Below are 14,309 nucleotides of genomic sequence, written 5' to 3' on the forward strand. Positions count from 1 at the left end.
TAGAACAAGAATATCCACACACTTCACAAGTATGTGGCTTTTCCCCAGTGTGAGTTCTCATATGGCTCACTAAATATGATTTTTGAGAACAACAATATCCACATACTTCACAAGTATGTGGCTTTTCCCCAGTGTGAGTTCTCATATGTCTTACTAAATCTGATTTTTTAAAACAAGAATACTTACACACTTCACAAGCATGTGGCTTTTCACCAGTGTGAGTGCTCATATGTCCCACTAACTTTGATTTTTCAGAACAAGAATATTCACACACTTCACAAGTATGTGGCTTTTCCCCAGTGTGAGTGCTCATATGTCCCACTAACTTTGATTTTTCAGAACAAGAATATTCACACACTTCACAAGAATATCGCTTTTCCCCAGTGTGAGTTCTTATGTCTCATTAAATGTGATTTGTTATAAGAAGAGTATCCACACACTTTACAATAATGTGTTATTTTTAGAATTAAGTTCAGTAAGTGTAAAGAGATCAAGGGGTTTCATCCTGGAGCTAACACTCTATTTTCTTATGATTTAAATTTGTATTCGAGCGATTACGTTTCTCCTCCCAGAATGCCCACACACATCCCAAGAATGTGTGTTTTCCTTGGGATGCGTTCTTATATGGCTCACGAAATGAACACGATTATCCACACACTTCACAAGAATGTGGTTTTTCTTTAGTGTGAATTCTAAAATGTCTTATTAAGGATCCGCATATGAAGTTATTCTGGCAAACCCCTGTAAAGAGAGACCTTAGACAACCGAGGAGTATGTAGGAGGCATTTGTGAATTCTCATATGTCTTAGGAAGTCTGATTTTTTTTAACAAAAATATTTACACGCTTCACAGTAATGTTTATTCTTGACATTCAAGAATATATCCTCACATTCACAAGAATTTGGCTTTTCTCTTTTTTTAATTATTTTACTTGAAAAGTCTTTTAAGACATCAAGGGCATCCCTTCTTGAGCTTACACTTGATTTATATCCAAGGGTTCTTTTTAGAATAGATGTTGTTCGCTTTATGGCTTCAATCTGTATTTAATTACAGTTTGGTCTTCCAATTAAGATGAGTTACTTAACAAAATCTGATGCATAAGAACAAAATTTACAAGTAAAAATACATTACATTTTGGTCTTCCAGTTATTCTTGAGATGAGTTGCTTATCTTTTTTATTTCAATTTTCAAGTTAAAATACATCAATTAGATGTCAAACATTTACGCGCAGTCTTATATATTTATGTCAGGATATATTTTGAAATTGCTGCTTCAAAAATTTATTTTCAGTGTGTTAATTTTCTAAAATACTTTTCTTAGTTTTTTATGATCTCCGATACTGTAGAAAATGTTGTCAACATTAAACATATACTTGATAAACATTGATATTACCTTAAAGATGTGTTATGTTTTAACAACTATTTAAAAAATTCGTTCGATAGTACTGCCCAGTATAAGAGAATCTTCCAACAGATGTCACTGTAGTTGTTGCAATAAAATTAAAAAATAATTGTTCAAAGTCAAATGTTTAAATTGGATAATAAGGTTCGATCAGGAGCACCTGTAAAAAATAATGGAATTCAATATTCATATGAGTATTTTTTGTTGTCAATATTGGATATGACGCCTAAAAAAAGACATGTTAAAAAAATGACCGGACATTTTATCACTGAAAAACTCCTTAAGATGTTGAGCATTTTTATGAGTTAGGTCATATTGAGAAGAGAAACACGCGTACATATACAATATTATATATATACAATATATATATTATATATATATATATTATATATATAATATTGTATAAATATATATACAAATATAAATATATATATAAATATAATTATATATATATAAATATAGAAATATATATAAAAATAAAAATATATATGTAAATATAATTATATATATAAATATATATATATATAAATATAAATATATATGTAAATATAAAAATATATTTAAATATATATAAAAATATAAATATATATGTAAATATAAATATATATGTAAATATAAATATATATATAAATATATATGTAAATATAAATATACATTTATATATATATATAAATATATATATATAAATGTATATATAAATATATATATAATATATATATAAATATATATATATATGTCAATATATATATATATAATATATATAAATATATATATAATATATAATATATATACATATAATATACAGAAAGAAAAGGCTTAGTAGGGGACACGATAGGGTGACTATCAGTGAGATTACTTTCAGCCAGAAGCTGCGGCCTCCTCTGCTGCCAGTTGTCACGGGTTTGCTCGCCTGGAAATGAGTATTTGAGGTTCAGAAGATGCTTATCTGATGCGCAACGGATACTACACCTAAACTGCACAAGCAAGTTAGGAGCCAAAGTGGAAAGTCCTGTACCAAAGGATAAAGCACTGAGGCCCCAACTAGTCATCTTCAAGGCTGACGGACTGCAAGATAATGATGATGATGATGTTTTAAGATTAAAATGATGTTTTAAGATTGACATTCATAGAGATAGTTTACTTGACGAAATGTAGCATCTCTCTACCTGTTCTAAAAGTACTTTAACGGTGAATGCTCCAACGAACTGCAAGCACTGGTACCCCCTCGGCGTAAAAAAAACCCAACAAACCCAACAAGCAGCAAAATCTCACCTCTTCACAGTTGAGATCCCTTGATGTAAGAGAGCCTTCTACTCCATTAGTTTCTTCTCCAGAACCGCTAGATTTTGAAATTCCCTTCCAGGTTCCTGCTTCCTCAAATGTACTGACATGCAGAAGTTCAAGTGTAACATGAACCGACATTTTGCTGTTCAACTCCCACATAGTACTCCTGTAGCTTATGTCCCTGATCGTAGCCCCCGTACATCAAAGTGGCAATGTGCCTTGTTTGGGTGTGAAAATGTAATATATATATATATATATATATATATATATATATATATATATATATATATATATATAATGACATTCATAGAGATAGGTTACTTGACAAACTAATTGCAAACTAAAACTTATTAAAAGAATTAAAATATTTTTTAAATGTAATGCAATCCTGATAATGTTATATATTTTTTTAATATATATTTTATTGGATTCAAATATAAAAACGTTAGTGTAACAACTGCTGACTAAAATAGTTAATTATTAATAAGATATTTCTAATACATTGTTATTTACTTCATAAACCATTTACATTCACACCAAATAAAGAGCATTGAGACATAAGTGGATGCTATGTGAGAGAGAGGCATACAAATAGAGGCACCGTAAGTAATTAAATTAAATGTAAAATATTGTTTCCCACTTTTTTACAATCACCAATGTAAACAGGTTTTTATGTGAAACACTTAACGGGCATGCGGCTAGATAAACAGTTTTGTTTTTTCATCCTAATATTTTTGATTTTATAGCTTTTAAAATAAATTTAATAGATAAACAGTTTTGTTTTTTCATGGTAATATTTTTTTATTTTCTATATTTAAAAAAAAAATTAATAGATAAACAGTTTTGTTTTTTCATCCTAATATTTTTGATTTTATATCTTTTAAAATAAATTTAATAGATAAACAGTTTTGTTTTTTCATCCGAATACTTTTGATTTTATACCTTTTAAAATAAATTTAATAGATAAACAGTTTTTCTTTCATCCTAATATATTTGATTTTATAGCTTTTAAAATAAATTTAATAGATAAACAGTTTTTTATCCTAATTTTTTTGATTTTATATCTTTTAAAATAAATTTAATAGATAAACAGTTTTGTTTTTTCATCCTAATATTTTTGATTTTATATCTTTTAAAATAAATTTAATAGATAAAAAGTTGTTTTTTTTTATCCTAAAATTTTATCTTTTTGGATTTCCTTTGTTTTTTAAGGATGGATAATAGTGTGTGTGTTGTTTGGAGAGGGTTCATGTATTAATCATACATTCTATTTTTTGTGGTTTTAAATAAAAAAAAAACACCTTCCGTCATAAGTAATAATTTTTTAATTTAAATTTTATCTTTTTGCTGTTTTAAATAAAAAAAAATCCCTCGTTAATAATGACATTTAAATTCAAATTCTATTTTGTGCTGTTTAAAAAAAATCACCTCCTCTCATTAGTAATGATGTTATTATTTAGAAAGCTATTCTTACCACAAGAAAGGAGGTCCTTGCTTATTAATTTATACTTTCAACTAACAAATAAATATAAGGAACATTTTCTGTGTTATAACTTATTTACTTTTTTAAAAATGTTACGTTACGTTACGTTAGAAGAAGAAGAAAAAATGGTTGATACAAAATGGTCATCTCGGAAGTCTCGATAATCGTCCAAAACATTGCAAAAACAAAAAACTCACAGAAAACCAATAAGAATCAGGATGGCAGTTTTTGCAAAATTTTATATCAAACGATTTTTATAATATCTCTTGCTTTTTTAATTATGAATTGAAAGTACAGAATAGTTAACAGCATATGACATCCAATCCCCATCTAAAAAACGTAAGAAACCAAAAACAATCCCCCGTCTCCTTCCCTGCAACGAAAATTTGAAACTGCAAACGATTACAAGTATCATTGACTGCTATCTGGTCATAAAGTGAGTGCTAATTTTACATTAAATTATATAGGAAAGTGATCCCCACTCTAAAATCTGAAATAAGTATTATTAATGTATAAATTTTTTAGTGGGCATTTTTAACGCTGTATAAACGTAATAGTCAAAAATAAACTCAATTTTTTTTTTTTTTTTAGGGTTGGATTGTAAAGACTTACTAATATTGTTTTCTACATTAAGTAATTGCTAATTGATGATAATTGATCATTTTATGTAAACTTTATAAAAGAAAATGACGCATATTTTAAATATTACATATTGGATGAAACATAAAAATTAAAACGGAATTCTCCAACGATATAATATATTTCTTTAAATCTTAAAACAATGAAATATAAAAAAAAAGTTTTCGTGAGCAGATGTAATAACAAAAAGCTTAATTCAATCAACTTCGAATTAAAATATTATTTTCTCAGAAATCACACAAGTTTTACAAAAATAATCATATTTTTAACAAAAATCTAAATATCACATTGAATAAAATATTTTAAAGATATTTTTTAAATCATACTATTATTATCATATTTTATTGGATTGCAAAAACAAAAATAAATGAACTTATTTTGATGGTTGAGATTATATTAAAAGTTATAGATTAGATTTTTTAGTGAAAAAAAAAAAGAAATAAAGATACAAACTTACGTATATTTCCAGGATTTCAATACGAAAAAAACATCGTGATGAATTCGTTTTTCTTTTGTGTTCAAAACACAAAAATTGTTTTGTTTTTTTTTAAGATTTCTTTAGTAAATTGAAACACATTTTGTTTTGTGTTTTCAATTCATTAAGAGATAAAATATATGACAATATAAAAGAATCAAAATTAAAAGATAAAAAACACGATTTAAACGTGAAATTATTTAAATAGAAAATCAACTGCTAAAGAACAAAGAAGTTAAGGTCATCGTAATAACACGGTGAAATCATTATTTCGTTCCTCGAGTAAAAATGTCCCTTTATTATTATAAGTGTGCCGAATTATTTCCCTATCAAGTTTAGATTGTATTTGTCAATGTGTTGGGATTTCTTTATAAAATGTCTTCTCTTTTTTGTATGTCTCATTTATTAAAATAAATAAGATACATGAAGATTTAAAAATCAGGTTTTATTTATTTTTTTATTATTTTTATTTTTTGTGGGGGGGGGAAGACTGAACATTTCATTATTATTTGGATTACTCAAACTTTAAAAATCAGGTTTATTCATTTATTTATTATTTGGATTAGTTTTTTGAAGACTGAACATTGCATTATTATTTGAATTAGTCAAACTACTGTTAACATCCAAGTAAGAACTGTAGTCAAAAGAATCAGCAGATTTACCGTTTAGTTGTACAAATAGCCTCGAACCATATAATCACTAAAAGGGACTCTTAAAGGTCAACACCGGTATCGAGCAGAAGTTTATTGAAAGCCATTCTTAACATGGGGAGGGTGTTTTGTAACTATTCTGTGCTTCCACCTTACAATTAAAAAAGAAAAAAAGATATCGTAAAACTTTAATTTAACCTGAAAAACTATTCAAAAATAGCGCGATATGAAAAATACATAAGCATCAAATCTTGTTTTAATTTTACAATAGATATTTTTCTCGGATGCATATGACGGCAGATAGTACTGCGTTATTTTTATATAGTTTTCATTTTTTCAGTTTAAATTCAAGTTTCACGATTTTTTTAATTATATAAAGTTGTAATGTGGAAGCATAAATTAGTTACAAAATGCCCTCACCTCCTCCAAGAATGGTTTTCAAAATAATAACGTTATTATTTCAGCTCGGCACCAAAAATACATAAGTACCCAAAATTTCGTTTTTATTGCTCAATGTTTTTTTTTTTTCATTTTAAATTATAAAATAAAATGGGAACTTGTACATTTTAATAAAGACATTAAAAATGAAAATAGCGAAAAAAAAGGGTGATATTGTACGTATCCATTATGGAATGAAGTTCTCTGGAAAATCTTTCACTTAATTTGGTCAAGTAGTTTTTTTTTAAAGCAAAAAAAAAAAAAACAACAATTTGTTATGATACAATACCAATTTTTAAGAAGAAAAACTATTATTTAAGATGTGAAGGAAGGATGTATCGGCACTTTAGACTGATTTATCTCCCCGTGGCGTGTTCAAAAAATCCAAACACGGCCATCTTCAGCGCGCTGTCATATTAACATGTTTACCCGCTGTAAAAAAAAAAAAAAAAAAAAAAAAAAACTTCTCTGAATTTTTATGCAGAGAACTTCAGAACGGATACGTACAATATAACTTTTTTTTCGATATTTTCATTTTTTTATGTCTTGATTAAACTGCACAAGTACCAATAAAAGATATTTAATCATTTCCATAATTTTGGTAACGAAAAATACCTGTGCACATCATTCAACTTTGTTTGGATGCCCAATTTTCGAGGTGATGGGTGGGATTCAATGAATAGACACATTAATTCTGCGGTAGTTTTCCAGAGGTTTTCATTCATCAATCAATATCGAAAGAAGACACTTTCAGTTGTTGAAGGCGACAGCTCGGCGGATTTCTTACGCTTACGAGATTGATATGTTCAAAACAAAAGTTGGTAATGTATACATGCAGATTAGATTATATCAGAACGTTGCAATTGAAGTGGATGATAAACTGGTCGAGAGAATTGACCTTTTTGTGGCGTGTATAGAAACGGGCGATTGGGAAAACAGAAACAAGGACGTCCTTACACACGTCTGTGAAAGCCGAGGACATACAGACAGGAGGTAGCTGGGAATTAAAGTAGTTTTCTGCTCAGAAGGAGAAACATAGTGGAATTTCTGATTTTGATTATATTATCGGGGTGAGCGCGGACGCAAACCTCACACTTAGAAATAACGTGTCCGAGTCGTCCACATTTGAGACGATCGCAAACCTCACTTTGAAGGAACGACCTAAATGATCATTGTTACCATTATGCAAGGTAAGTAGTTATTTAAATGCTGCCCACCTCAGCATTATTTGGCACAAGGCCGGAAAGTGGGAACCCCGCAGGCTCCCCTAAAGGAGGGGCACTCCTGCAATTTTAAAAATTGCCTGAGTAACCCCGTCGGCATTCCCCGGTCCTCAGGCAGCAAGCAATAAACTTGCCCCACCGGAAAGCCTGGTGGCAAGGCCTGGGAGGGTGGACCTCCTAGGTATTACCCAGGCGGTGTACCTCAGTCCAACAGGTGCTGGGCCGGTTCCCGGCCCCTCACCTGTTGGGCTGAGTGTCAAGTGACGAATCCTTGACTTGTACTACCCTGTCTCCCTGCAGCCGAAGCCGCTAGGAAAAGTCAGTCCCACTAGTGTTTTTATATAGTACTTCCATACTAACCACTGACAGTAATCAATACTAAATATGTTCCACATAATTCTCACCAATATTAATATATCACAACATTTTATTCACCAATAACAAAATTCATAACAAAAATATTACTATCATGTAAACTTATAAACACTTTCACAAAATACCTTAATTCTTAAAGAAACTTCTATTTTGCTGTAATATTCAATGTCAAGGTCGCAACATAAATTCATAATCTTTTCAATGAGAACCAATCCAAACGAAAATCACAAAACCAAAAAACAACCACATTTTTATTTGAATCAAATCAAACAACGTTGTATTTGTTTAATTATATCGAAGTATATTTTTATTGGATCAAAAGTTATGTTTGTGACGACAGAAGGAAAACAGGTATATAAACAGCATGCACAAATATTAATATCGTTTATTATTTTTGATGTAATAACGAAAAAAGACACATAATAATATCGTTTATTATTTTTGATTTTAATAACGAAAAAAAGACACATATTAATATCATTTATTATTTGTTAATGTAATAGGAAAAACACATATTAATATCATTTATTATTTTAATGTAATATGAAACATACATATTATTATAATTTATTATTTTTAATGTAATAACAGAAAAAGACACATATTAATATAATTTATTATTTTTAATATGAAAAACACACATATTAATATCATTTATTATTTTTAATGTAATAACGAAAAAAGACACATATTTATTATAATTTATTATTTTAATGTAATATGAAAAAAAAACACATACTAACATAATTTATTATTTTTAATGTAATATAAAAAATATATTAATATAATCTATTATTTTTTAATGTAATATAAAAATATATTAATATCATTTATTAGGTTTAATGTAATAACGAAAACAAAACACATATATAATTTATTATTTTTTAATGTAATATGAATAAACATATTAATATTATTTATTATTTTTAATGTAATACGAAAAAAAAAACACATGCTAAAATAATTTATTATTTTTAATGTAATAACGAAAAAAGACACATGTAAATATAATTTATTATTTTTAATGTAATAATATAAAAAAATATATTAATATCATTTATTATGTTTAATGTAATAACGAAAACAAAACACATATATAATTTATTATTTTTTAATGTAATATGAAAAAACATATTAATATCATTTATTATTTTTAATGTAAGAACGAAAAAAAGACACATATTAAAATAATTTATTATTTTGTTTTTTTAATGTCATATGAAAAAAAAAAAACAACTTCATGTGTGGAAATTATCTTCCACCATCTTTCTTTCCTTTTTCTTTCCTTCTTTTTGCTGCTCTGTTCTTCCTTCCTTTCTTCTTAACCCCTTTCCTACCCCCTTCCCTAGCTTCCCCCTTTTTTTATGTCACCTGACTCCCTTATGCCCGTTGATTGGATGCAACGTTTTCGCGCTAAATTGAGGCACGTGTGTGATATTTTGAGTTAAAATAGTCAGTTGTGAACAAGGCTTCGAGGGGACCAGAACGGTCGAACTGTAGGTCTCGGATAAAAAGGGACGCCTGGAATTTACTAAGGCGTTGTACAACTCTGTCTTGACGAGACATTAAATTCGTTGAAAAGAAGCACCAAGTTTTCTAAGACACTTGAAAACTAATACTATTATCGAGAGAAGATAATAGATGTTGAAAGGAAGAATCTAGTTTTCTAAGACACTTGAAAACTAATATTATTATCGAGAAGATAATAGAAGTTGAAAAGAAGAATCTAGTTTTCTAAGACACTTGAAAACTAATACTATTATCGAGAGAAGATAATAGAAGTTGAAAAGAAGAATCTAGTTTTCTAAGACACTTGAAAACTAATTCTATTATCGAGAAAAGATAATAGATGTTTTGAACAGAATATTCGCCGCAGGGAAGTTTTCGAAGATACCAGAAAACACCAGAATATACAGCCTCAAGAAATTTCGACCTTGCTGAAAGGACTACGAAAAACGAATTTCCAGGAAAAAGAAAGAAAAAGGGAACTTTTAAACAACACAAACTCAAAAAAATAAAACCCACAAGAAAACGAACTTTCTAAATGTTCCTTTCGTAAAAGGGCGCCCAGAAGCTTCCAGTAAGTGATCCCCTCCTTTTTCCCCCCTTCTTCCTCCTTCTCTATCTCTCTTTCCTTCTATTTCCCTTCACTCTCTCTCCCCCGTTTTGGTTACTACTACAAGACAAGACTCTTGTAAGCCAGATGGACATTTTTGGCAGCCCATAGAGGTCATTACTTTTTCTTTAGATATCTTTGTTAATAAATTCTGTTTCTCCTATTTTTTCTCTTTTTGTTTGTAATTTTTTCCTTCAGTTTCAGAGTTAGTAGTAACGATTAATTGTTTAAGAAGAATTAACTTCCACGGGACAAAGTGGACGATAAAATTCCTTCACTCTGCCAAAAATTGGTACTCATAGAGTTAATAACTCTGCCAGTTTAGTAAGCTACTCTCTGCTAAACTGGTCTCGGCTTATTGATGACCGGCTGCTGTCCATCGCGTAGATAGTACCCCCTCCCTCCTTCCTTCTTCTTTGTTTCTGCGTCGGCCATTTTGGCTTCTTGTTCCTTTTTTTACAGGCATTTTTGGCGCCAAGAAGGGTTGTTGTGGCGCGCGCGCCAAAAGGGTAGTGGTTTAGCATTTAGCCGTTGATAAGTTAGAAGGGGCGGGGTTTAGTATTCTAAAATGACTACCTCTCCCACTACCTCAATGTTATTTGAAAAAAGAAAGATTAGAGACAAAATCTTAACGGTTTTTGAGTTCTTGGGCTCGTTAGACGAAATAAACGAAGCAGGTTATACATTGTATAAAAAGCAGATAGATGATTACACTGCTTCGGAGGATTTGTTAGAAGAGCAAATTATTAATGCTTACTTAATTGAGGGAAAAGAAGAGGGGGAGATAAGGTCATTTAGTAGGGATTGCGCTCTTCATCGAGTGAAGGTTTTGGAAAAATTGTCGAGACTCAAGCCTTCGGTGGAAGTGAAGGATAGTGCAAATCTCAAAGTCTCTCTTAAGGAGAAACGTCTGGGGATAACGCCCAAAATTGAATGTCCCAAGTTTAGTAAAAATAAGGAAACATATCCTTGGAAGGTGGCTAGTATACCTAAGAAAACTTTTTCTCCTAGGTTCTTGGGTTCGTCAGATGCTGAAAAGCCTTCCACGCTGGAAAACTTTCATATCCAGTCTACTAAGATTGGATTTAAGTGTAATTTATGCCGAACCAATAACCATAACGGTTATTCCTGCAGGTTTTTTCCTTCTCATGCAGAGCGGCTGAGGAGGTGTATGGAGATTGGCTTATGTAGCAAGTGCTCGAGCCCTTCTCATGCAGAAGAGTCATGTATTTGCAAGGGTGGGGAGTATGGAATGTGCTGGCTATGTAATAAGAAGGGCCACTGTAGAGTGCTGTGTCCTTCTGTTGGGGGTGAATCTAATGCTTCTAATGCTTGTTGGCACTTGAATAGCTCTTCGTTACTGCCTGTTGTTGAGGTTGCCGTCGACAATGGATCTGGTGAAAGTGTATCTTTCAACTGCCTTATCGACACTGGTAGTGAGCGATCCTATTTGTCTGGAAAAATGTTGGATGCCTTTTCTGATATTAATACTCCCATGAGAGATCGTAAGTTTCTGATTAAGACCTTTTTGGGAAAGGAAGTTAAACACTTGAAGGAAGTTAATCTTCAAGTGAGGTTTCCAAATTCATGCCATTCTGTGTTGTTCTTGGTGGATGATGATATGGACCTTTCGTTTCGTGTTCACGGATTGAATTCTGTGGTAGAAGACCTTAAGAAACATCAGGTCAAATTGGCTGCTAATTTCTCGGAGTTGAGAGATGACACTTTGCCTGTATATGGCTTACTGGGTGTGGACGTTCTTAGGTTTTTGGGACCTATGAATTTAAAGGAGTTTAGAGAGGGCCTTGTGTGGGAATTTCCCCAAGGAATGGTTTTGTTTGGTGATCTGGCGGATTTTGGGTCTCCTCCTCCCAAAGACCTGGAAAGGGGGTTGGGATTGAATTATGCTCGTCGTCAAGGAACACTCTGTGTGCGACCTCACTCATGTATATTTTGCGTTGAACCCCAAGTCTGTGTATACTGATCCGTTCAGTTGTTTTGAGGAGTCTTCTGTTGAGAGGACTGTGGAAAAAATGTTTAGTTTGGAAACCATAGGTATTGTTGAGGAGGAATTCAGTGATTTCGATAAGAATATGATTGAGTCCTTTCGCTCCTCCATTCGCTTCATAGATAACTCTTACTATGTCAGTTTGCCTTGGAATGAAGAAAAATTAAAATCGGTGCCTGCTAATCATCAGGTGTCTTTGTCAGTTTTGAATCGCGTATCGAAGAAGCTGACGGAACAGGGGTTGTACGAGGATTATTGTCAGGTCTTCTTAGATCAAGAAAAGGAAGGAATAATTGAAAGGATTGCGGTTACTCCTTCCGATTTTAACAAATATGTATGGATTCCTCATCGACCGGTGATAAAACAGGATTTACAGTGCACGACCAAGATTAGACCGGTCTTCAATTGTTCTTTGAGAACCGGTGGGAAACCTTCTTTAAATGACTGCGCTTATTCTGGTGTCAATATGTGCACTGACATGCTGGATTTGCTTTTGCGGTTTCGGATGAACCAGTATGTTCTACTGGCCGATATTCGGAAGGCCTTTTTAATGATTCGTTTGAATGACGAATGTGACAAAAATAGATTCTGCTTCTTTTTAAGATTGGGTGATGAGTTGATCTGCTTTAGATACAACACTCTTATATTTGGCTTTGTATCCAGCCATTTCATACTGAGCTACATGGTTCGATATCATGTGGAGAAATACCCTCCTGGTCCTTACAGGGAGATGATTTTGGGCCACTTCTATGTGGACAATCTGGTGAAAACTCATAATTCTGCTGAAGTTCTGATGCAGCTGTACTTGGAAGCTGTTTCTGTCATGGGGGAAGGTGGATTTTCCTTGAGGAATTGCTGTAGCAACAATGAAGTGCTTGCTAAGCGAATGTTGCAGGATAACAGTCTCTCCTCCCACGGTTCTGACACTGAGAAGGTATTGGGCTATTTGTATAACCCCTCCTCTGACAAAATGCGAGTAAGTTCTTGCATTGAAGGAAGATCAGTATCCTCTAAGAGGGATATTTTGTCTGTAAATTCCTCTGTATTTGACCCCCTTGGCTTAATGCTCCCTGTTACTATTAAAGGTAGGATCCTTCTTAGTAAATTGTGGAAGTTGAAGGTATCCTGGGACCAGCCGGTCCCACCCGACATTATGGTTGACTGGGAGAAGTTGTATAAGGATCTGGTACGTATTGGGGAGCTTGAATTCGACCGTTACTCTGTGGCTTCCGATTCTTCAGCCACGTTGATAGTGTTTTGTGATGCCTCGAACCTGGCCTATGGAATCGCGGTATATTTACATCAGCATGGAGAAGCCAGACTGATATTCGCTAAAGCCAGGGTTGTTCCCTCTGTTAAGAGAACCTTACCCACCTTGGAGCTGTTAGCGGTATATTTATGCATGAAGCACATTTCTGTTCTGGTGAAAATACTCCCTTTGGAAGTGCTCAGTTCTGTGATTATCGCTGTAGATGCACAGGTAGTACTGTCCTGGGTTTTATCTGACAATGTCCATACGAAATGTCAATTCACTCGTAACCGGTTAAAAGATGTAAAAGCGATGGTAAAAAATCTTAGTGATAAAGGTTTGACAGTGAAGTTTAAGTATGTGAAGACTGATGACAATCCTGCTGACTTTGTCACGAGGGGTATGTCCCTGAACAAATTTAAAATGATTTTTACTCGTTGGTTATTCGGGCCTGAATGGTTGAGAGGAGATAACTTGATCTGGCCTAGTTATGACCTGAATTGTCTTAATCCGGCTAGCCAGATGTTGATCAGTACAGTTACTGGTTGTGAACCTGTCTTTCAGGGCAGTTATATAATTGAAGTAGAGAGATTTTCTTCGCTGAAGAAGCTCATATGAGTTTTGATTGCTGTATTCCGATTTATATAAAAAATGAGAGGTATTGTTCTCGACTCTAGTATTAAGGCGAGATTGTACTTGCTCAGAATGACACAAGGACTGTTCCTTTCTAAGGAAAAGGATTATTTGTCTAAGTCTAATGGCGGTGAAGCCCCCCCCCTTTGGTTTCTAAATTTAATTTATTTTTGGATGATGAAGGATTGATTCGCTCACGAGGTAGAATTGGTAAATCTACTTATTTTTCTGATGCAGTCCTTCATCTTATTCTGCTTCCTAAGTCTTGTCATGTTATAAGTTTGATAATCATGGATTGTCATTTGAAGTGTAAGCATCTGGGAATTGCTGCTACG

General features: G+C 32.2%; 1 protein-coding gene across 1 annotated transcript; it reads left to right on the forward strand.

Moving 5' to 3' along the window:
* Nucleotides 1-12,117: 12,117 nt before the first annotated feature.
* Nucleotides 12,118-13,959, forward strand: LOC145270270 (uncharacterized). The gene has a single exon (XM_080125914.1). The coding sequence runs from the start codon at nt 12,118-12,120 to the stop codon at nt 13,957-13,959; it is 1,842 nt and encodes a 613-aa protein (XP_079982040.1).
* The last annotated feature ends 350 nt before the right edge of the window (nt 13,960-14,309 follow it).

The sequence above is a fragment of the Euprymna scolopes genome, chromosome 46 (genome assembly GCF_053919585.1).
Source record: "Euprymna scolopes isolate OS-2025 chromosome 46, ASM5391958v1, whole genome shotgun sequence".
NCBI lineage: Eukaryota > Metazoa > Mollusca > Cephalopoda > Sepiida > Sepiolidae > Euprymna > Euprymna scolopes.

Excerpts from the sequence above, each read along its gene's own strand:
- LOC145270270 (XM_080125914.1), top strand. The coding sequence starts at position 12,118 with ATGTTTAGTTTGGAAACCATAGGTATTGTTGAGGAGGAATTCAGTGAT.